The 26118-nt window shown below is 35.9% G+C and overlaps 2 protein-coding genes across 2 annotated transcripts in view; both read right to left on the reverse strand.

The window, feature by feature from the left end:
• Positions 1-1805: 1805 nt before the first annotated feature.
• LOC110446704 (protein rolling stone-like) lies at positions 1806-18982 on the reverse strand. The gene is made up of 2 exons (XM_021491990.1): positions 18567-18982; positions 1806-3367 (listed from the first exon to the last, which is right to left on the reverse strand). Exons 1-2 carry the CDS (start codon positions 18648-18650, stop codon positions 2546-2548), a joined length of 906 nt encoding a protein of 301 aa, XP_021347665.1. The 5' UTR covers positions 18651-18982; the 3' UTR covers positions 1806-2545.
• Positions 18983-22160: 3178 nt separating this feature from the next.
• LOC110446705 overlaps positions 22161-26118 on the reverse strand; it is a 14303-nt gene continuing 10345 nt past the window's right edge. The window contains exon 2 of the mRNA XM_021491992.1: positions 22161-23383. Within this exon, the coding sequence (XP_021347667.1) occupies positions 22427-23383 (957 nt within the window). The 3' untranslated portion in view covers positions 22161-22426. The remainder of the gene's footprint in view (positions 23384-26118) is intronic.

The raw sequence follows: 26118 nt of genomic DNA on the forward strand, positions 1-26118 counted from the left end.
ATGTGGTATATTAGGTCGTAACCGGTAAAATAATCACTTCATAATGTGGTATGTTTGGTCTAACAAAGCCGGTGAAAACGTCACTAAGTAGTAAATGTGATCTCCGCGAGTACAATAATCACTTAATGCAGTAACGTTAACGAACTCAACCGGTACACTATTTGTGTGGTGTATGTGGTCTTATAGACGCAGCCATAGCCGGTACACTATACACTTGTGTCGTACTTGTGGTTTGTACGTAGCCGGTACAATAATCACGTTGATAGATGTGACTGCTCGTAGCCGGTACAATAATCACTTTGATAGATGTGTCTGCTCGTAGCCGGTACAATACTCATTTTGATAGATGTGTCTGCTCGTAACCGGTACAATAATCACTTTGATAGATGGGTCTGCTCGTAGCCGGTACAATACTCATTTTGATAGATGTGTCTGCTCGTACCCGGTACAATAATCACTTTGATAGAGGTGGCTGCTCCCTTATAGACGCAGCCATAGCCGGTACACTATACACTTGTGTCGTACTTGTGGTTTGTACGTAGCCGGTACAATAATCACGTTGATAGATGTGTCTGCTCGTAGCCGGTACAATACTCACTTTGATAGATGTGTCTGCTCGTAACCGGTACAATAATCACTTTGATAGAGGTGGCTGCTCCCTTATAGACGCAGCCATAGCCGGTACACTATACACTTGTGTCGTCCTTGTGGTTTGTACGTAGCCGGTACAATAATCACGGTGATAGATGTGACTGCTCGTAGCCGGTACAATAATCTCTTTGATAGATGTGGCTGCTCGTAGCCGGCACAATAATCACTTTGATAGATGTGGCTGCTCGTAGCGGGACAATGCTCACGTTGATAGATGTGGCTGTTCGTAGCCGGTACAATAATCACTTTGATAGACGTGGCTGCTCGTAACCGGTACAATAATCACTTTGATAGATGGGTCTGCTCGTAGCCGGTACAATACTCATTTTGATAGATGTGTCTGCTCGTACCCGGTACAATAATCACTTTGATAGAGGTGGCTGCTCCCTTATAGACGCAGCCATAGCCGGTACACTATACACTTGTGTCGTACTTGTGGTTTGTACGTAGCCGGTACAATAATCACGTTGATAGATGTGTCTGCTCGTAGCCGGTACAATACTCATTTTGATAGATGTGTCTGCTCGTACCCGGTACAATAATCACTTTGATAGATGTGGCTGGTCGTAGCGGTACAATGCTCACGTTGATAGATGTGGCTGCTCGTAGCCGGTAGAACAATAACTTTGATAGATGTGGTCGTGAGAAGCCGGTACATCACTTTGATAGATGTGTCTGCTCGTAACCGGTACAATAATCACTTTGATAGATGGGTCTGCTCGTAGCCGGTACAATACTCATTTTGATAGATGTGTCTGCTCGTACCCGGTACAATAATCACTTTGATAGAGGTGGCTGCTCCCTTATAGACGCAGCCATAGCCGGTACACTATACACTTGTGTCGTACTTGTGGTTTGTACGTAGCCGGTACAATAATCACGTTGGTAGATGTGACTGCTCGTAGCCGGTACAATAATCACTTAGATAGATGTGTCTGTTCGTAGCCGGTACAATAATCTCTTTGATAGATGTGGCTGCTCGTAGCCGGCACAATAATCACTTTGATAGATGTGGCTGCTCGTAACCGGTACACTAATCACTTTGATAGATGTGTCTGCTCGTAGCCGGGACAATAATCACTTTGATAGATGTGGCTGCTCGTAACCGGTACAATAATCACTTTGATAGAGGTGGCTGCTCCCTTATAGACGCAGCCATAGCCGGTACACTATACACTTGTGTCGTACTTGTGGTTTGTACGTAGCCGGTACAATAATCACGTTGATAGATGTGTCTGCTCGTAGCCGGTACAATACTCATTTTGATAGATGTGTCTGCTCGTACCCGGTACAATAATCACTTTGATAGATGTGTTTGTTCGTAGCCGGTACAATAATCACTTTGATAGATGTGGCTGGTCGTAGCGGTACAATGCTCACGTTGATAGATGTGGCTGCTCGTAGCCGGGACAATAATCACTTTGATAGATGTGGCTGCTCGTAGCCGGGACAATAATCACTTTGATAGATGTGGCTGCTCGTAACCGGGACAATAATCACTTTGATAGATGTGTCTGCTCGTATCCGGTACAATAATCACTTTGATAGATGTGTCTGCTCGTAGCCGGGACAATAATCACTTTGATAGATGTGGCTGCTCGTAGCGGTACAATGCTCACGTTGATAGATGTGGCTGTTCGTAGCCGGTACAATAATCACTTTGATAGACGTGGCTGCTCGTAGCGGTACAATGCTTACGTTGATAGATGTGGCTGCTCGTAGCCGGTAGAACAATAACTTTGATAGATGTGGTCGTGAGAAGCCGGTACATTAATCACTTTGATAGATTTGGCTGCTCGTAGCCAGTACAATAATCACTTTGATAGAGGTGGTTGTTCGTAACCGGTACAATGCTCACGTTGATAGATGTGGCTGCACGTAGCCGGTACAATGATCACTTTGTGTGGTATATACGGTCGTATAGGTGCAGTCGCAACCGATACAGGCCGAAGTGAAATAGCTGGATAAGAGGAACAAGGACAAACGCCAGCCCAACGACTATACCTACCGCCAGTCCGGGATTGTTCCAGTCCATGATGTTGTACACAACGTTATGAACTTTGTCCTCACTCCAATATATCACATTGAACACAGCGTAGGCGACGCCATATATCATTGGATAGATGACATGGAGTATGCGCACAGGACGTGCACTGACGGCCACGTCCAGAAGGACCAAGACCGTACTTATCCCGTGCATGTTAATATCGTTGACAGCTATACCCTGGATACCCATGAACGGAAATAAAGCTGTAAAGTAAACTATTGTCACCACTATAGTGAAGTGTTGAGCGACGATAGACACCAGCCAACACACTTGAAAGTGCCAAGGTAGGAATTGAGCAACCGATGGCGCATTTCCGGTCTCAAGATTTGCCGTTGATGAAATGCCAACTGAAACGTCGGTGTTTGACACTTGTTGGCCGTCATCCTTTTGGAAAGAGCCGTTGACCGCTTTGACGGGTTCACTTTTCACTCGTGTTAAGACGATGCTGTTGGTGTGATCTTCACCATAACGTGTGCAGCAGGTACAAACAAACGCCAGCACAGCTGCCAACAGGAAATGTAACGTCAGAGTCAGGTACGTCCATATCGTGAGGTAGACCATGATGTTTTGTGGACCGCCACCCTCCGCCAACACAGCAGACAGGGACGCTATCGAGTACGCCGCCAACAAGGAACGAACTATCAAAAATACATAAGGATGCCATCGCCACTGCAACGAGAAATATAGAAATACAAAGTTATATTGTTGTTTTTTCTGAGATGCATCAAGCAAAAACATAATATAAAAAAACACGTCAAAATAACAAAGCTGGCTACATGCCGTTACGACAAATATGTGTACGTGATAGCAATACAATTATTAAACACTCAAGGCAAAACATAAAATAACACACAAAAGAAAATTATAAATCCCTATTTTGACATTAATTACCAAGCGAAGAAACATTGATACAGGTAAGTTATAAATTCTGACAGAAATAAATCACATCATTAATTTTATACATTACGAGTAAGAACATTATATTTGAAATCAATTTCATCAAAACTTGATGTCTAGGTAGGAGGGAATGTTCAAGAGTTCAACAAAAATATCAAACACATCATCATTGGCAACTTAACCTGTTCTGATTTCCCATCAGGAAATCGGTCTTGAAACTATATACATTGGTCTGGTTATCGTTAATGACACGTGCATATGTTCTAGTTAGTGATCGCCATCACATTGATTTCCAAAACAATATCTTATATTAAAAAGCAAGATTTTTACTGAAGATAGAATGGGTTGTTAGGTTCTTTTGTTTATTAGTTCAAGTACTGAAGCGTAACGCGTGCCAGTGTGTGTGAGACGTTCCTGGCGATAGAACACTTGGTTGTATATAGTGATAGCCTTGATATCATCTGTCTGAGCAACGCTATGCACATCTTTATTCTTTATTGCAGATAAAGCAACAGGTTTCCTGTCTTGGCCTTGGAATCAATTTCAGTAAAATGATTCGATGATTAATTTCAAACTCGAATTCGTAGCTCCAAATTTGATGGGTTCGAGAAAGACATAGTTTAGGAAACTGTCGGTGAACACATTGACGGAGGTTAACTGTAGATTGTTTTTCTACCACCTGAACTTAAGAAGAAATGGAATGTTAACCGACATAAGTCACATATAACCATGTGGTTGTTATAAAACTTGGTTTTGTCGAAAGCGTGATGCATCCAGAAAGAAGTAATGTTTCATATTCATGTCATACCATACGTTAACTTAGATGTCCTAGCATTTGCTTGGAGTACTTGTTATACGGTTGTATTGTAAACTTGTCTAAACTGTCAACATGACATACAGAGTACAGGACTAAATTATTGGTTTGTACAGTTTAGACATGATTATTTATAGACGAAATAAATTACTGTATAGTGCTGTAAAAAGGTTTTCTTTCGTTGGGTATCTGCGGTGACAAATCAATTTTCAATAAGCCTTTCCTCTCTTTGCATTTCTAGTGATTACATATCAAAGTGTTACTCCGCTAGTTGACCTTCAGTCGACGAGGCTGGAGTTTTACGACTTGAAATGCTTTCGTATTGCTTGTAAAACGTTGTAACATTTGGATATCTTGTAAAATCATGTTAGTTTCTAAATAGTGTGATTTATAGGGCTACTGTAAACATTTTTTTAAATATTGAAATCTTGTGGTTTATATTATAATATTTGACACGCCATAGTATATTTAGTGCACGCATTCTAATTTATCAGATGTATTGAATATGAATACCAAGTGAAAGCAGATCAACGTTGAAAGATTTACCATCGCAATATTTTATAATCTCACCAAAATTCACAAAATTCATAGTACGACACTCGCTAGTTAGGAAACATTTATCTGGTTCCGTTGGACCGATGAAGGGAATTTGTGAGCCTCGGACAAAGTTAGTGAACTGCAGTTGGAAAGTGTGCACGATTCTCACTTCCTTTCATCAAGCCATACATGCAACCGAAGTTTCAGTGTCTCCTTATATTTGAAGGAATCCACTAATACACTAGCACGTTTAAAACACAGTATGCACCGACGTTGGAGTATTCCGTCTTTTCGTATTGCAGAGTTATCTGCACTTGTGAGCTTGAATTGATTGTTACGTCATTTGTTTGTGAGAGTAACGTCATCAATTTTTGAGAAAACGACGTAATTGTCTCACACAAACCAATGACGTAACAAGCTTTTCACCACTTTTTCCGTCGCCAAGGAGACGCACATTATAGGCCAAAACAGATAAGTACTGATTGAAGTTGTTGATTGAACAATAACAAAATAACCGCTAGAAATACGAAGAAATGGAGCACCTAATAAGACATTTTGTTTTTAGATGCAGAAAGCCAAAAAAACAAAAACTTGTACTGCACCAAATGGCCATTTCGTCAAAATAGGTTTCGTCAGTGATATTAAAGGTCCAAAGAATGAAACAACTATGTCAAAAGGGTTCCGATACACACGTAGATCGAACACATCGAAAAGGGGGAAGTGACTTCTAAACCATTTAAAACGTTACAAATTAACAAGTTTAGACTGAAACAAATAATTATTTCTGCTAAAACTAGTGTTTCATGTTTAGTCTACAGCCAACATTGGGACTAATAGTCCACCAGGAGAATCAACCACTTTGTTGCGTAAAGTAATCACTAGAAATACGAAAAATTGAAGGTTCTATTCAAAATTTTATTAATATTTTTAAAATAGTTTGCTTTAAAGACGGGAAATGAGGGAAATTGACAAAACAAAAAATATATTAATTAACTTGCAAGGAAACAAAAGTAGCATGACTTGCTCCCTAAAATATTTGTAGAGGTGATGATTGATGTCCCCACTGTATGAATATCGAAAGACAGATTTAATGCCATTTCATGGATTGACTCATGTAAAAATTCAGATAAGCTGTGAAGCAAAATATAGACAATTATTCTCCAAGAATAATGGCGGGACGTACGCGATTTTTGAATTGGTAATGTTGGCTACCGTGCACTGATCTTAATAGAAAAACGACCGTTTTTATCAAGCATACACGATACACACATTTAAATTGAATTGAAAGCTGAATTCCGAAAATAGGTATCAAGATACATGTTTTAAAATGTTCAAAGAAATGCTAAATATACAACCTCTCATCTGCTGTCAGTTGACAATCATAGACAATACAAATGGCAACTAAAACATTACAAAATGAAGCAATAACTCAGTTTAATTAACGTATCAATTTAGTCTGGTTATAATAGTGGTACAGGATAAATGCATGGATCTCTTTATACGCTGTATTTTACAATACAAGGTATAAGCTACAATCCCCTGCCTTTTACATCACAATTCAGCCACGATCCTCTGCCCTTTACCTCTCTGCCTATCATGATACCAGGTATTCAATCTGCTCCTCTCTGCATTTTACGATACAAAAATACAGGCTGCACTCCCTGTTTTTCAGGATTCAAGTTATATAAGCTACATTCCCGTGTCTTTAACTTTATCAGTTATGTGCACTCCTCTGCCTTTTACATTACAAGTCATATCAGATTCACTAAGAAACCAGTTTATTTTGCAAATTACGAAACAATTTATATCGACTTATTTAACAATGTAATCACTCGTGTTGGCCGAGATGTCAGCACGGGGTCTTTATTTTGTGGGAGGAACACGTACCCACGTGGTCTTGCAGGTGACCGCAGCACTTTTTTCACGTCCGATCAGGGAATAGAACACCAGTCGTATTGGTGCCCTACCTACTGCGCCACTCGACCACCCAACAGATGCACTCCTCTGCCTTTTAGGACATAAATTATATCAACTGCACTCCTCTGCCTTTAATAAGAGTGTACTGCTTCTGTATTCTGCTATCGTTGATGATACAATCAGTTGTGTTTCCCAATTTAGTTCCATAAATTGACATACTTTAAGATTCTTTAAGTATCTAAAGCACATTTTGTCAGTCAGAATCATTTTCTCATTTATTTTATTTGTACATGTTTTTTCCTATATATGTATTACAACCAATCGTATTCGTTGTAGATGATAAATATCAAATATTTCGAAATTGATATACAATTGATAATGAAGAAATGAAGAGAAATTAAAGATTTGTTGAACAAACCGAGCTGTGTTATTTAGAGAAAGTGATCGCGAGTTTCGGGTTATTACCAGAGCGAGAAGATATATCGATATCAAAAGCTTGTACATGATGGAGGGCCGACAGGAAACTAAATGTGTATTAAAGCATTTGTGCGTAGTATACACATGAATAGAGCAATAATATCACCAACATATTCAGCAAAAGATTGTAACGAAATTGCCAGTGAAGTCTGCCCGAACTTACTGTACTTTCAACGTCTTTTTGATCTATTTAATGTTTTAATGAAAAATACAGGTCAATGTTTGCATACAAAACTAATTAATCATTTTAGTAAAGTGCGATTGATCGGGAATGTATGCTTACATATTGAAAAACTGAAGACTTCTGTGCAACTGCTCTCAGATTTTAACATCGATAGTTTGCACTTTAATTGGAATTTGCACCAATGATTTTAGGGTAATTTACAACTCTACGACTGCTGTCAAGAAAGTGTCATCTGAACCGGCACCTATATTTTGGGTTGTAATAAAACAATAGTTTTCGGTGAGCATCACAATTACATGACCAATTATTCCAGTTGACTTTTGTTTTGATATGATAGTGATGCATGATACAGTATATTTAACGATACATCACCATAAAACCCTACACGGAATGTGTTTTAACGACACATCACGATAGAAACAATAAAAGGGATGTGTTTTAACGACATATCAATATACAAACAATACACGGGATGTGTTTTAACGACACATCACGATAGAAACAATACACGGGATGTATTTTAACGACACATCAGGATACAAACAATACACGGGATGTGTTTTAACGACACATCACGATAGAAACAATACACGGGATGTGTTTTAACGACACTTCACGAAAGAAACAATACACGAGATGTATTTTAACGACACATCACGATAGAAACAATACACGGGATGTGTATTAACGACACAACACCGTAGAAATCATACACGGAATATATTTTAATGACATATCACCATAGCATAGAAACAATAGAAGAAACGTTGTTTAAAGCCCCATCATCATAGTAACTTTTGGGATTGCATTTCGTTGGTACTAAAATGTCATATAAGAGTATATTAATTAGCAGTTGGATGTTTCCAATCGATCCTGCTTTCACCAAAGCCAGGTGATCCTGGAAGGGCCATCTGCATGATTTATCAACGTTATTTAGACTTACTTAGTTTATTTAGCTTAACCTTATAAGTTTATCTTTAGTTTGCAGTCATTTATGATATCTTTATTAATGGACCATTTCACACTCGTTTTACGAGACACAACCCTTTTTAAAGTTTACAATTTTTATCATTAATCATATACATACAGTTTGTCTATATTAGTCGTTTTATTTACATCATGTGTGAAAAAGTGATAATGGTTTAAACCGATAGATCATGACATTGTCAGTGGCGTCAGAGGATTTTTTTTAAAGAGAGTCGTTTTGGCATTTTTTAAGTGAGATATTGTGTGTGTTTTACTTAAAGTGAAAGGGCGATATAATAAATATACAATGCCTATCGTCAACTTGTGCCCTTACACCTAGTACTCAAACACCATAGATATATCTAACTGCGGTGAAAGTGGGAGGAAAGACTTCAATAACTTCTTATTAACGTTATTTATGAGGAACAGAAATTGTATAAATGCTTTCAATTAGAGTAAAAACCGTTATTTATAGAACGTTTAGTAAAGTAAGTCAAAGTAAATATATATGTAATTAGTTTTCCTTGATATGCGATACACTGGTATAAGTAATTTAGCCTGTTCTTCGTGGTAACACCTCTTCCCTTTACTGTTTCCCAACCTGGCGTCACTATTTCCTACCAGACGTAAACAGAGACGAGGTAGACACCCGCCTACGGATACCCACATGTGAGAACCCTTCATATCTTGTCTACAACAAGTCGGCATTTTCATCAATTTAACTCCGGAAACAAAATTTCGATTTCTCGCTGAATGAATTTGGTTTCCATTCTGAAATAGAAGACGACGTGGAAAGTACTTGGCATATAGATCGTGGAAACGTTATCTATGTCCCATCGCAAACAGGCGTACGTAATATGATAAATAGGTAGAAATCCGTCAAATATAACAGTTTCTCAAATAACAGAGTATTTGCACCCTGTTGCGATGTTTCGCACTACGCTGTACTAAAGTAAATGCACCCACTATCAGTTTGGGGTCATAATTACTTTGTTATAGTCAAATCGTTATGGAAATGTAATTACACCTTAATGATATATTCAACGACCAGCCAATGAGTCGTACGTGTGGTCGTATTACTACTCGGCATCTCTAACCAGCCCCTGATGACGTTTAATAGAATGTGAATCATTAAAGATACCACAGCGTCAGCACTCATAGAAATAATCAGGACGCATGCGCGATAGGAAAGACAAAAAATGAAACAGAGGAGAAAGATTAGAAAATGGAAGACTTCCTTACCAATACAATACAATAAAGTAATATATTGTTTGGTCTCCAAGGGTAAGCATTTCCTATAAGTCAAACCCAGTATTAACACAACACATTTGATAATATATCAGTTATGTAAAATCAATTATATTTTAATATTACATTTAATTGAAACATACTTCCTTCTTAGGGGTGGGGGTTGTAAACAAGAGACTTGATCATATACGATTTTATTACATTTTGTTATGTTGACCCGTTTATCAAATATACAGGACCTCAGTTATATAGGACTCAAGTTTGTTATGAATTGATATATAAATACTTTCAGACGATTGCTCAAGGACTAACCTCCCCTCCCCTTCCTCCCGAGACATACTTCGTGTAAACATTATATCTTAAAAGATGGAAATAAATTATATACTGATTCACTAGATGAAAGTTCAAAAACGTTTATTGTGTGTAATTTGAGAACGCCGATTTGCTGATAATAACGGCTATTATCACTGTTTCCAACCGGTATAAGGGCTAACAAGCGATTGTAAATACATATCACACCGATTCAACTTTTGAGGTTATATAGATACGGAATTTTACATCTGGCCGAAATGTTTATATTGGAAATTTGATATAAAAAGCTATCTGCTGCATACAATTTAAACCGATTAATTTACCAGTGATTCTAGACTTGGGAACCAAGAAACATTGACTACCCGTGACCAGCCACTCCTTATCTAGGATCTGGCCCGAAGCTCGTTGTGCCCTTACTTTGAAGGTTTTCCTAATGAATTGGATAGCTTAGTAGGGAGGTCTCGTTATATCTATACTCCGTTCGAATGGCAACACGGAAACTTACGTTTGAAGGTTTGTGTAAATACGCCTCAAGTCATAATATCGGTTAACACGTGCGGTTCGTTTTCCCTGTGCAGAGATGTAATCAGGCATGTGTTCGCAAAGGTTTACTTTTGGTCAGGTTCAGAAGTCCGAGCCGAGACATACAAGTTGTGAAAGTAGACATTCGACTTTCGAGTAATGGAAAGGCAGAGGATTTATAAGAGATAAATGTATACAGTGACGTGCCAGAAGTCTTACAGGGTACGTCATTCTCAATTAGATTCTATGTTCGCTCTTCTTCAATAACTATTTATGGCTTCGTTTTATTTTCATTTGGTAAAATAAATTCCCACATCAATAGTTACCTGGTAACTGCCAAGTCCTCTATAAATATTTACTAGGAGAAATTTCGTTCACAATTAGGACTATAATAACGAGGGAGAGAGAACCGTAAGTAGCAACTATTTTGGTGACGTCAGGCTGTCTCGTACTTTTGTCATTTTTGTCATTTTTGTTATAATTCCTTATTGTTATACATTGACAATAATTAATGTACGATGATATAACAACATCTTTGCCGTTTTAAAACGCTTTAAAACCCCTTCCAAATGGGCGTTAACCATTGTGATCTCTTCGCATTAAATAGGACGTATCTATTTTCAAATAAAGGGATTGTAGGATTACCCATCCCTTAACATGTACTGTTAATATGTACATCATTTATCGTTTACTCAATCGAAAGAACCTCTTGCAGGTGTTCGTTGCTGTAATAAATATAAGCTGTATAATAGCTCTATATATAACGGGTGCATAAAAAGTAGAAAACAAATCTGGCCTTTTATCTTTTTAAGAGGGTATAAAAAAAAATAGCAGGTCTCCTAGAAAAACAAACATAATACTTCATATTTTTTAATAAGTGAAATATTGCCGAATATTGATGGGAAGTCATTTTAAAATTAAAGTCTCCTAAACTTTTCAGAAGCCCGATATCACTTTAAAATAAAGACTATTTGTTCCTCCAAATTGCGAATTTCAAAAGATAACAAAAAGGAGAGGATACAACAACAATCAATGCACTGTACCTACGCCTTACATGCGTGTAGTTCACTTTCGTGTTGTTATTTGGCAACACTCTCGTGACACAATGAGACTGCCCTGTGTCATGATAACCCGTCCTGGCTGTACTGTGGAAACCAAAGTATGCGCTTACCTTCCAGTCATTGTATGATATGTAAAACGATCTATTATGGTGAACGTAAATGGTATCTCGATATCGACTTGAGTTTGATCGTGTTATCTTACCCACGTAACCTTTTTCGCTGTTAAAAGTAGGTCACCGGGGCATGCGTACTGTTTACAAATATATTTGTTAGATAACCATTATATATTATCTAATCGAGACATATGTGGTTTCGATAGTTCTGATGACATTCTCGACCTCAAACGAATACAGAAATCTTAAACACATTAATACAAAAATGAGTGTACTTATATACCTCGATCGTTATCGTATCATTTTTTTCAGCTCTTGCTCCACAATTGACGATAAAAGAATGGATATTAACAGCAGTTTATAAAAACAAAACGTATTGTATGACTTCCTGTCACCCCATATATGCCATTTTTCTTTTGCTCATTGCATTGCATGGTGTTTGAAGTGAACTACAATTTGAAAGAACAATTCTTCGGTAACAAGCCTTGTCTTCTTAATGATTTTTCCATATCTAAAATTTCTCCATTAGCACTGCTAAAAAATTGCTTAAGGTAAATACATATCTAAAGCAACTAGGAATCGTTCGTGAAACTCTGGCCCAGTAATTGGCTTGGTCCGTGTCAGGTATCCGCCCATATATCTTGAAAATATACGATTGTGAATCTCCGCCAATGATCCCTGTCAAAGTCACAATAAAACCCTTCCTTGTATCGCCGCCTCTGTCAGTCAAGAGAGGGTTACTATCTTTAAATTAAACTAATTAATGGTTATGTTTTTCAATTCGAGTTATTATTAAAATAAAATCGTTATGACTTTAACGATGAAACACATGTAATAAAGACGTCGTAACAACAGCTCTGATAGAAGTAAAATGGCATTGCACTCAATTTGTTCCCGTAAAACGCGACAGAAATGAGATATCTAACTAATAACAACTCATTTCCGGACTTTTTAGAAATTATTTGATAAGGTAAATCCATTTTACGACTCCACGTTTGAAAAATGTGCGGATTTTACGAGGCTCTAGTTCAATCAACATAAGCTTCTGAGCATCTCCAGTGGAAGATATCAGCGACCGCAGCGACACCTGCCAAACAAAGTTCGATAATCATCTCTTTATTAGCTAAACAACCAATGACGAAGAAATCTGAAGATGGCTCATCAATGCCTCTTATATAATTTTCTGTTTTCCAAACAAAGTAATTTAATAATATAATGAACTGATTCGAGCAATGAAAAACTCTGGAACAAACCAGCACTACAGAAAGAAATTTTTCAGAAATATAAGTGGATATTTTTAAATATTAGAACTGACTTAATTCTGTGTAAGTTGTTATAAATCCCTGTAATTGATTATCAGGTCTTGCTATCACGATGACGTGCCTCGTATTTCATCCCCTACAGACAGTCCCATAATTACCATCACACGTACCGTGATGGATAACATCATCGCCAACCCTCGGTATGGAACACTCTGTAGCAGATCGACCAGCCAATCACAGACTGGGTCGAGTCATACACGCGCATCTACCGTAAGTATCTTAAGCTTGCAAGGATGAATGCTTTTTGAGTGTAGATTTTGTGTTTGTAATCCAATGGATTATCAAATTTGAACGACCAATTGGTGTCGCTATCTTGGCCCCAATCTGTACTGTCGGGACTCCTCGCAGCGTGATGAAAAGTTAGGAGGGGCTACGAATGAAATAGTAATACGGACACCATGCTGTCATGTTTGAACAACTTATTTTACCGTCAATGTTCACAGTTATGTTATGAAAGGTTTTTGCTATTAGATGGTCTCAGTGGAATTCCTTTTGCGTAATTTTGATTGCTCAATGTTTGACTTCCTGTTAATTCGATTTCCATTTATCTTGGCCCAACAATAAAAAAAACATCGATCATTTTCATATCTTCTTTTTAAGTTATCGACAAATGTCGACGTATATTAGCATGTATATCGAAAGCAACACAGTATGTATAACGCATGACGAAGTTTTTTCCAGGCAACTTGTACGTAGTGTAAGTTACTTGTTCTGGACTCATACGTCTTGCTAAACAACCCAGACAGTAGCAGTTTGGTAACCATGTATTAAGAACAATGTGAACTATGACCATTGGTGATTGTTTTGTGCTGAAAATATTGCTGATTTGGTCTGAAAAGTTGTGTTTGATCACATCATTGAATGCTACACATCATAAATTCTATCTGTTGTTTTTGGTGTGTCTAAAGTTTCTATCTAGTTAATAACATCAAGAAAATCTTCAACTATCCAGAAAGAGGACATGTACCCCATGTGATATATGTCCAAACGTACAGCAGTAAATACATTTAAAGTTATTCTTTTTATATCTAAACTACCAATCTCTGCGTACTTAATTAATTACCAATCATTGCTTTTATTTATAAAATCATTTTTCTAATCATTTCATTTGAGATATGCCTGGTTTTATGCATACCTTTCTTTTTAGTTAATATGGTATTTTCATTTAAATGTTTGCCTGTGAGCTGTGGTTACTAAACATCACTAAGGCTCTGTGTGCAGGAATAGTTAGTCACCATTAACATTAAGACATTGCAAGATCGATAGCAGGGGAAGAGATATGCTAATGTTATGCCATGATGCCTCAATGAACGGCGCGATTGTACTTGTCATTTCAAGGGAAAGCTGGATCAAGATCAACTATCAAATGGCCATTCAGCTTGGTCCTATCTCCAGGTCTCTTTACATAAAGGTTGTGCCCAGAAATAAAATATGTTTTTAAGTCGAAGGCAACGATACGGAGAGTACATATTTATTAATATGACATTACAATTTATCATCACATATATTAAATATGTTTTTGAGCAACGGGGATTAAAAACAGACTTTCAAGACACACATTCGGTAGTTCTTCTGTGACACCCTAATGTGTTTTTCATCTGTTATAAATCACGAATTCCGTTGACATAAATAACGTATCGTTTATAGCTAAATCCTGGTACATATATAGCTTTTAGACATTTTTATGTAATATCCTCAACTTAAATGTTACAGTTTTAAGTGTAATGGGGAGGTAGATAAACGAAAGCAGGAAATTTATGTCTCAAAGGGATTTTTTTCAAGTTAAATGGTTGAATGGAAATTATCTTGATTCTCTCCATTCAAGTTAAAAGGCACGCGTGTACTTTTTATGAAAACCGCAAATATGCATCATTCGGGTACACTTTTATTTCATGCTTATTTTTGTTTGGTAGATTGTATTGGCTTCACATGTATGGTAGAGTACACGTGATATTTACTAAGGTACCACGACAAAACTCCTCGCAATCTTATGGGTGTATACGACATATACAATTATTTGTGAAACTTTACATCATGAATATTATACATGTACAGCATTCATACAGCGACCTATATAATTTAATGAATTAATCTAAGGTTTTAAAATCGTCATATTGTTTATCAAGTTAACAATGTTGTAAGACTTTGAACTGGTTTTACAGGTTTTTTTATGAAAGCATGTCGAATTTTCATTTAATATTTATTTGAATGAACATTTAAATTTAATCAAAATGACTTGAGAAAATCAAAATCATTATGCCGTGTTTGAACATATTGTTTTATTATTTGTTTAAACAATATTCATTGCGAAATTCGATAGTAAAAATAGTAATAGAAATATTCAAAGGGATTTGGTAACTAGCTAAGAGCTGATGATCATACAGATTTGTTTTTAATCTTAATTAATGACAGAAGGAGAAGAAAAAAACTCCCCCAATGTTGTTTTCGAATATATTTCAATAAAGCATAGAGAGTTAAAAAGAATACAGGATTTTTTTTTTATCACAACGATAGGATCCCATGTCCCAAACAACATTGAAGTAAGTACTATAAAGAACTGTACGTTTGATAATCTGTTAAGATGTCGATAGCAAAAACTAGAAAACTAATTAAAAAGCCAAGCAGTGTACTTTACACGTGGCTGCATCACTGGAACCCAGCACATTGTTCCGGTAATAAAAGACAGTTTTCCAGCAAAAGGTATTCAAGCAATGCCCGCAGCTGAGCCAGGTTTCTGGTTAGAAGATACATTCCAGGAACATTTTCAATGGAGTGGCGTTTGGATTTCATCCCCCTCATTTATCAAACCTTTCATATATTGTGTTTTTTCTAAAGCATGTTCACCTCACATTATCATTTAGGGCTAACCGTAAACAATGCACGTGTTTCTGGTCCATGAAATTTTCTACCATTGAGTGTACAACTTCGTTACTATCTAAAACGAGTTTACTACTTGCCATATGAAGTAAAGCGTGAGCAAATAAAAGAACGACATTTGTTTCCATTAAATTTAAAGCACTCCTATATTGTTATACCTGTGAATGTATCACCTTAATACTTAACTGTAAATGTACCACTTTGTTACTTAACTGTGAATGTACCACTTTGTAACTTAACTGTGAATGTACCACTTTGTTCCTTAACTGTGAATGTAACACTTTGTTACTACAGCTGTAAATGTACCACTTTGTTACTTAACTGTGAATGTACCACTTTGTTACTATACTGTAAATGTACTACTTTGTTACTTAACTGTAAATGTATAACTTTGTTACTTAACTGTAAATGTATAACTTTGTTTCTTAACTGTAAATGTATAACTTTGTTACTACAGCTGTAAATGTATAACGTTATTACTATAACTGTGAATGAATAACTTTGTAACTACTAATGTAGGTGTACAACATTGTTACTTGAACTGTGAAAGTATTACGTTGTTACTATAGCTGTGAATATTTTGCTTTGATACTATGACTGTGAATATATAACTTTGTTACTATGATTGTGAACGTGTCACTTTGTAACTATAACCGTAAATGTGCTACATTGTTTTATTATAACTGTGAATGTGATTTTTGTACTACTGTGAATGTGCTACTTTTTTGTACAAATTGATATCTTCCATCGGAGATGCTCATAAGCTAATACTGATTGAACAGTCATTGATTATGTTTCTTTAATTGTGTATAAGGATTAATAACATTTATCACTGTTTTCTTTAAATCTAACGAGTAACGGCATTAGAAATTGGTTTAAGGTTCAACAATTTACATGATTCAGTTTCTGCGGCTTTTGATAATATTTGATTGCTACACATGCTCTTTGTTGACGCTATGGTATTATTTTATTCTACATGTGAACATGTTTATTTATCATCGACAAATATTAGGACGAATGACAGTTTTTATGATAGTTTTTCTGGAGTTACTTTGGATATGCCACGGGACTGTTCTTCTATATAAGCCCTTAAACTTTTATTATTCACACTGGTAACGCTGCCCCACCAAAATGTATTTCCGATACGTTACTTGGTGACAGAACACTGCCATGTAATATTTTAAACGCATCCTACTCGTACGCTGTTGATTAGCAACTATCCAAAATATTGAAAAGCATACATCTTTCAACTTTTCAAATCATTTTTTGTTGTTTAATTAATAAGGTTTTAAATCAAACGATAACTTTATTAATTATCACATAAAGTCAATATTTATCGTAAGCTACTGTACAAATAGAATAGATTAATGTTACAAACACTTATCTTATTTAAAGCATTATGCCACACTGATATAGCATATAACAGTTTAAGTATATACAAATATTTAGATAATGTATCTTTGTAAGGTAATGCGTCATATAAAGATACCACATTTGAATTTTTAAATAAATATTGATGATATTTCTTAACATCTACCATACTGCATCACTTTAAGATCATAGAAAGATGTTAGGAGTGATATGTTGGACAGTAATTAAATTTTATAAGGGAAATCCTTCTTTAGTAAGATTAATAGTCTAGATCTGTTAGAAAGTAAAATATGATAAAAAAAAATCTTGTCTGTAGAATCAATTTACTAAAAAATGAAATCAAAGACCAAATTATAAGTTAGATGGTCGACAATTTTATTTAATTAAAAAAAAATTCTAAAGAGTTTATAATGGAAATATTTTCCCATTTTTATTATTACTAGCATGAGACCATGTTATATCACAGAAGGAAATATATATTAGAAAATATGGATAAAGTTATATAAACAAGTAACATGTATGAACAGGACTCACAAATTACCCTCTAACAGACATTTAACAATGTTATTCTGGTGCAACATTGGAAACATGAAAACCCCACAGCACACATATCATCAGAAATGTATTTTTATTTTCCGGTCATTTATATTAAGATTGCACGTGTAATGCACGGGCATGAGTAGGACCGAACTTAAAAGCTTTTTCAGTGACATGAGTAGTCTAAATGAAACCTTGAACAAGACCCAGAAGGATAATTACTGCGTCCTTTATATATATCTTAAAGAAATACAGTATTTTCCCATAAGAACGGGGATATCTTCTAAGAACATATTAGTGAAAAATGAGAATACCACTATTTTCCATCGGAAAGGTTGTCGCGACATGATATTAAAAGTGAATGTAGGAAACTGACATGATTTGGCAATTAATGAAAACACTTCCACTGAAAACCCGGAGCAACTTTATATATTGGTTTATTCTCACTGGTGAAACCTTATTCTGGAGGAACTTGTTATTTAAGACTGTGCTACCGATAACATCTGACTACCTCTGACTTCTTCAGTAAAAGCTTTTCAGAAAAATCTTGAATTCAATATTTTATCCAAACCGCCTGAAATAAATAATATATTGCTTTCTCGAATGCATCAAATCAGTTTCTTTACAAGGCAATGTTTTATTACATGAATTATCATTTTGAAACTTCGAGTAATTTGCCTGTAACGATACACATTTTACTAGGCTGTACTTACCTGGGAAGTGAAAAAGTCGGTCTTGTATTGATGAGAGAGTCGGAAGTTACTCCAGGAGAATTCACGCTTCAATACATCACACATACTTGTTGAATGTCATTAAAGTCTAACCAACATTGGAGTTATATCGTGTAGGTCTATAACTGTCTGCGTACTGTATCACTGTACCGGGGACTCAACCTCAGTGATCTGTAGACGGATCGTCATTGGTAGGATAGGGCGCCTTAAAAGGGGTTTGTAGATCATCAATCACATGATGGCCAACTTTAATACCAACGGTACGATTAAACGGAATTGCAACGAACGGCGAAATCTGACAGGTAGTAACCCAACAGGTGAGATATACTTATTTATAGGCGTACGTCAAACCCACGTGGTAAATTTCTGAATGAGATTTGAATTTACGTTTCGATACTGCGCTACCTAGGCCTGTGTGTGAGAGATATTTCAACAGCTAGGGACAGGTATGGAGGTTATCTGGGCAGGTGTGGTCATACAAGCAGACACGTGTTGTCAGGTGAGCATAAAGTAGGACATCGTGGAGGAGATAAGAGAATCTTATGTGCAATTTGACATTATAAATGAACGGGTTTATTTTGACGAGGGGCCAAGTAAAGCAACATTGAGGTATGTGATAGTAACAGTACTTTAAGGCATTATCGGAAGGCGAAGTCGATAGTAACAAACGAGGAACTGGAGACACTCTGAGTTTAATCATGACACAGAAATTTACAATCGAAGACATTTGAGCTTCATTACGATAATACAGCACTCACTTACGATAAAAACGAAAACAAATAATCAAAAGAGTACCAACAACACCATAATTCTAAGGAAAATTCGATAAAACTAGGGCATGATATGAACAAAGGAAAGAGTTACATTAAGACTCTTTGGAATCCATGTGTTGCAAATTTGTCAATCATCAGCAGTTGAAATCTGGCAAAGAGGTCATGATAGTCAGAGCATCTCAGACCAGAAGAAACACAGAAATCACTAACGATCTGAGACAAATAAACCTAATCTGTACAAAATCTGAAATCCGAAGAACAAGTGGGCTTACACATACGATTTAAGACCAGCAAACTTAATCCTGACAAAAACAAATTTCAATAACGATCAAAGAACAGTGACCATGTCTATCATTATCACCCCTGAGATTCTACAGACAAAAACCATATCATCATGAGTCACTAACCGTAGGTTTGCCGTAAATTCAATCCCATCGCCCCCTACCACCACCACCCCGTTAGAAACCCTCGACAACATCATCTTCAGGACAACAGACTACAACAATCCAGTATATCTTGCTCATTAGAAGTAATTTGTTCCAATAAACACATTCCATCTTCAGGAGGAGTTCGTGTGTTAAGACGAAAGACATATTGATTACTTATCTTTACCTGTTTACTAATTCAAGATTTAATAACAAAGCAAATGAGGAAATACACTTCAATTTCAATACATTCTCCAGACATTCGATAAAAATAAGAAATTGCTTTATTACCACTTCGATTGATTTATCATACGTAACGACATCACGGTGGTTTATTGACAGCAAATTCAATTTCATTTTGGATTTTGAAATGGTTTTAATTATTGATATGCAATATTAAATCTTAATTAAAAATAAGTAACAAATCTTACATAATTACACAGATAACAGGAAAATTAATGTTAATTTCAATATTTCATCTATTTACAGTTTATAAATGCTTTTAGATTCAGTATATAGTCTCGTCCATAGTACACAACTCTAAGAATAAACTTTTATTACATTTTTACTAATGGAAATAATAATTTGAAATAATGGATTCTATCAACTTGATAAATCTGATATCTTCCACACTTTGACAAATATCAAAAGTGATATTTTCACAGTGTGAAAAATCACTTTTTGGTATTGACCAATCATAACGGTATCTTCGAATTCTAAACACTGCATTCAAAGGCAACGATTTTTTTTTGTTCGTATTCAAATGAAGTGACGGTAGAATAAGTGGTTGCTATGGTAAATGTTTGGTACACACACTTAAGTATTTACATAAATATACAATTAATAACATTGTCATAAGCAATCATACCAGAAAATAGCAGAAAACGTCGGAATTGAGTTGAGTATCCCATTCAAAATGGTGCACAGCCTTGTTGTCAAGCGTGACGTCATTATCATATGGCGGTAATTATTACGCTACTGATTCCCGCCCTTTTTAATTCATTTAATTTTTTATGTTTTATGCTTTAAAATTGTAATATGTAGATTGAATTGTTTTCAGTAAAAACAAATATATTTCACGAGTGTGGCTTATATTTTGATACTTTTCACGAGTTTGCAATGGTGTCTTCAGTAATAACAAATATATTTCACGAGTGTGGCTTATATTTTGATATTTTTCACGAGTGCGCAATGGTGTCTTCAGTAATAATAAATATAGTTCACGAGTGTGGCTAATATTTTGATATTGTTCACTCGTGATGTGCAATCGTGAAAAATATCAAAATATAGGCCACACTCGTGAAATATATTTATTATTACTGAAGACACCATTAAATATCCTCTATTTATTAAATCGCTTATAATGCAGATGCTGTCTCTCGCAGTGCTATCGAATTCGAATGTCCAACAGAATATACAAAACACATTCAATATAAACAGCAAAGTTGCATTATTAATTCAAACTTTTCAGAACTCAAAAGTTTTTTTTATAAAATATACTATTGTACTCTTTGTAAGGGCTTCAATCAATAAAATACTAACATTATTTCATGGCATTACCACAAAATGATGGATGACATTAAGCTTGGTTCCAGGACATGTGAGAATACTAGGTAATGAAAAGGCAGATAGCATCGCCAACGCGGCTTTATTGCTACCACCTGTTGCTTTTAAATGTTAGTTTACAGATTTTAAACCGTTAATAACAAATTGTGTAAGGAAAAAGTGGCAAAATAATTAAGATCAATGCAACTCAAAATCTGTGAGTGGTATCCCAGTGCATGATAGAGAGACGAGGTGGTCCTTGTCCGTTTTTAAATTTAGTTTAACTTGTTGTCTGGGCCGTTTGCTTATGTTTATAGTGAAAGAGGCTGAAGTCTCATTTCTACTGACATCTATGCATTATCAGTATCTGTACCTATGTTGGTCAATGTTAGATAAACAGACTGCGTACATGTATATGTGATGGGTCGAATTCTAGAAATTAGTGTTTGGTATACATAGGACGAGCAACTCTGTCCAACAAATATCTTAACGTTGGCCGTTTACATAATAGCATCTACAAGATAATCTTGTTCTGGGTTTTATCAGCAGATACGACTACACACTTGTCGTGAAGGTTAGATAAATAATCTTTGATAGAATTCTGTATCTTGACACCAACAGCTTACTATAATACATAAACACAGCTTCTTTGTGATAACATATGTTATATAATTTAATCTTTTTTGTTATCAAAATAATTAATTATTTGTACAACTTATACGTACTGGTAACATCAATACAACCATTTGTTTGTATTGTATATGTATATAGAGCCTTTGAACAATCGTACTGGAAACAGCAGCAATGGATGAATGTACAGACCAACTAAGATGACTGGTTAATGAATTTATTAGAGACCGATAACCTTTCAATACATCCCAGCTAAGTCGGGTATATCTTCTCTTTAAGTAAAACATATGTGCAATGACACAAACTAGTGATAAAAGTAAAGCTCTCCTATAATTAACGTACCGTGTGCACAGCCCTACTGTTATATGAAATAGTGTTTACAAAAATACAACATGTATGTTCAAACAAAATTGAATAAAAACGGAAGAAAAGAATTATTTCTATCAAGTAAGTATGTTTAGAACCTATCTCACGTGTAAGAATGTTTATAGACACTGTTGTATATTTTCAGTCTAAGTCTATATAAACCAAACAACATGCACTGTATCAGCGGTACCACTATTAATATGGCCCCGGCTATGACGCCTAATGTTAAGGCGGGATTGTTCCAATCCAAGATGGCGTATATGACATTGGACTCCTTATCAAATGTCCAGTACACAATGGAGAATACAGTGTAGGCGCAGCCGTAGATGGCAGGGTACAGCACGTGCAGATATCTCACAGGCCGCGCGCTCACCGCGAGGTCGAGCAGGACTACGAAGCTGTTGACTGCGTGCAAGTTTATGTCATTCACGAGATCAGCTCGTACCCTTAGGAAAGGGAACACGGCCGTGAAATACAATAAAGTAACAAAGATCGAAAAGTGTTGCGCTAGCGCAGACAAAAGCCATGAAAACTTCATCAAGCAAGACAAGTTGTCTTCTGTTTCGTCATACATAATTGGAGTTGTCGTTGTCACAGACCGCGTCTCCGACTCCGAGTTCATGCGTCCATTTGATTGAGCTTTGAGAGACAACCCTCCATCGGATTGGTCGGTGCCTATGGCAGCCTGGTACTTAGTGTTCGCGTCACTGGATTCCTTGGTTATGGTATAAGACGCAGCATCTGCATCAGTTCGGAACGTATTTTCTTTAAACGAACTGTAGGTGGAATTTCTATTTCCACTGACATGATATCGGTGAGATGCAATCCCGACTGAAAAGTCATCTTCATCCCGCTCTTGCATACAATGATAAAATAATGCGACGATGGTGGCGATGAGATTATGTGCAATGAGGATGCTATAGGTCCATATAGTGAGGTAGACGAGGAGGCTGTGCTTGGCGTTTGCGTCTTTGGGTACGATGACTGGTATAAATGCCCCTACCACGTAACCAAGGACAACAAGTCGAAACAGGAGAAACAGCCAGGGAGGCCACTGCCACTGTAAAACGGAAAGAGAAATTGTTACAAATGCACACTAACCACCTCTGAACTTCAGACATAAATATGGAATAATTATCAGTTATCATGATATTTGCTATTTTCTTTTTAACATTCGTCCTAGGTATAAAGGCCAATTACTATTATTTCCTGAACAAATCAGACAATGGAAGGTCATATAGGATAGCTACATGTACCTTTTTAAATCGAGATGCAAAAAAATAAAAAAATAAAATAAAATAAAAAAATCTATTTTCTTATTTTGGATCTTATTGAAGAACTAAATTGAAAAGTTTCCAGACAGCTCTTCATACACATACTAGGTATCAAATTAACAAACCACAATCACGATCAGCTTCGTAAAATATATTGGAATTCTTACTGACACGTGATTGAAGACAAACCCTTGAGTTGTAGAAAGGTTATGTATCACAACCAGTAAGTGTTTATGTGTGACGTTTCCGAATCGTAGCCGAATCGAATTGCCGATTTGATACGTCACTTCGTTCATGTATACCAACTAAGTGTACATTCTTTTATATCCGAATCAACGTCGATTGTATATTGCCAGCTCGTATATATTTGACACTACTGTGTCCATACGCTTCACTGGTCATTTGTCTAATGAAAGAGACATGGTACGTACTGTTCTAGTCATCGAAACGTCACACATACATACTTACAGGTTGTATTACATTTAATTCAAAAATAACGTTTACAAATAACTTCATGGGTTTATGTAATGGGTTTATATAATTGTGGTTTTTTTTGTAATAGGTTTATATAAAAAATAAATTGTAATAGGTTTATAGATTTTTTTTTGTTTTTGTTATTTTTGTAATGGGTTTATTTAATTTAGAGTAATATTTACTGAATGGAGATGTACCTTATAAAATGGACTATGTAGTTCTACAATCAAGAAGCATAAAACGATATATCAAAAATCGATTCTTTTTGTCAATACATAATGTACATGTACCTTATTACTGATAGATAATTGTAAAGATAAACGTTATATGAAAATATTATCGAATATATTAAATATCATAAGTGCTTGTTTCTGTTTGCAATATAACACGTTGCAATGTTTCCTTTTCACTTATATCTTAAAAACAAAGAAGAACAGTATACACGGATTATAATGTCTACTTGTGTATTGTAACGAATGAAATGAAATTTTCATAATTGTAATTTTATGTATACTGGTAAATATATAAAAAGAAAAGAAATGAAAGAAAGATCCTGAGCAGGCCCTTCAGAGATTCATCAACGGATGTATATATATTTTTTCAAAGTTTAGGTGCCACGACAGATAAAGAACATAACATGTTGACAAGCTACCTGTACCTCGATATGTTAACAATGGGAGATTGGACAATATCCGTAAAAGAAAACAAAAGGGGAAGTTTCTAAACTGCGCACATACACTGGTAGAATATCCGTAGAAAGTGCAGATTCTAAACGAGCAAAAATGCAGACTGGTATGCTTAGCTGTACGGTGTTGTAGTTAAAACCTTATGTAAGAGCATTCCTCCCTTTGAGTTTCCAAATACCATTCATATTAAACGAGATCAACATTCCCAACCTCCCTATATTTATATACAGACTGTCATTAACATACAATCCTTTTGTCTTTAAACTTCAAGCGATGCACTTTGTGGATAGAACAACTAACGGTGAAGCATTCTAGCCGCAGTACTAGGATGTACGAGTCTGATAATCCAGAAATATTTTATGTCTGGTGGTATGCATTGCACCACGTTAAAACCTTTGTCTGTAAATCTGTTGCATGATTTGAGATTGGCTTAATCAGTCTGAAGTGTTCACGGGAAGTAAGCGCTCATTGAAATCCGATTTAACAAATTAGTTAAAATGTTTTAAGGCGTCTCGCGATGAGCTACATCCTCTAGCCTGGAGATATGGTGTGTGTTTGATAGAAGATAAGGGGGCGGATTACACCATGTAAGCTATACTATATACATAATCCATGTGTATATCCGGGTTTACATTAAAAATAACTGTAACACTGGATTATTAGAGTTTCACTTAACATACCAACAAAGTAGGGAAAACAACGCAATACACATATAACATACCGTACGAATAAAGACCCTAGTCTAATGAAACACGTTTCACATTTATGATGTAGCGTTTTTATTTTGCAGTTTAAATGAGTGGTACCTTTTCCTAAACAAATCATATTTACAAGCATTTATGTCTACCTTTTGTGTTTTGCTCATGAACTCAATTAGAAATTGAAAACAAAGAAATGAAATGAAATGAAATATAACTCCCGGGAAATGGTGCGGAGCGAAAACATCAATATTATTCAATAACCAGTCAAAAAGGACGCAAAATGACTGCATGATTCGCCGTTTTGTAAAATAGATTGCTCAGAAGATATCATGAACTAAACCCAAACTGGAGGATAGCATGCATCCCAGCTGCTTACACATATACTATCCTAGATGTAAAGAGAAATAATATGCATCCCATTTTTTAACAGACAGGTGAACGTCTGTGAGGATCGTGAGGTGACGTAAATTGGCACGGGTTTAATATTTGTGTAGAGTCACTACAAAATTAATATAACTCGAACGTACCAACCGACACCATCCCGTGTTCGTCGTATTGAGGGGTGTGTCGGTAAATATATGACATGTTCGTGACGCATTGTGATATTGAGCAAGAGCAAAGAGATATTGAATAAATAATGTGTGTAGTGTTGGGGGGGGG

Source organism: Mizuhopecten yessoensis, unplaced genomic scaffold (genome assembly GCF_002113885.1).
Source record: "Mizuhopecten yessoensis strain PY_sf001 unplaced genomic scaffold, ASM211388v2 scaffold2929, whole genome shotgun sequence".
In the NCBI taxonomy this organism is placed as follows: Eukaryota; Metazoa; Mollusca; class Bivalvia; order Pectinida; family Pectinidae; genus Mizuhopecten; species Mizuhopecten yessoensis.

Coding starts and splice junctions, on each gene's coding strand:
- LOC110446704 (XM_021491990.1), bottom strand. CDS start 18,650: ATGTGTGATGTATTGAAGCGTGAATTCTCCTGGAGTAACTTCCGACTC. Junction 3,368..18,566: donor CCGACTTTTTCACTTCCCAG/GTAAGTACAGCC, acceptor TTCTCGTTGCAG/TGGCGATGGCATCCTTATGT.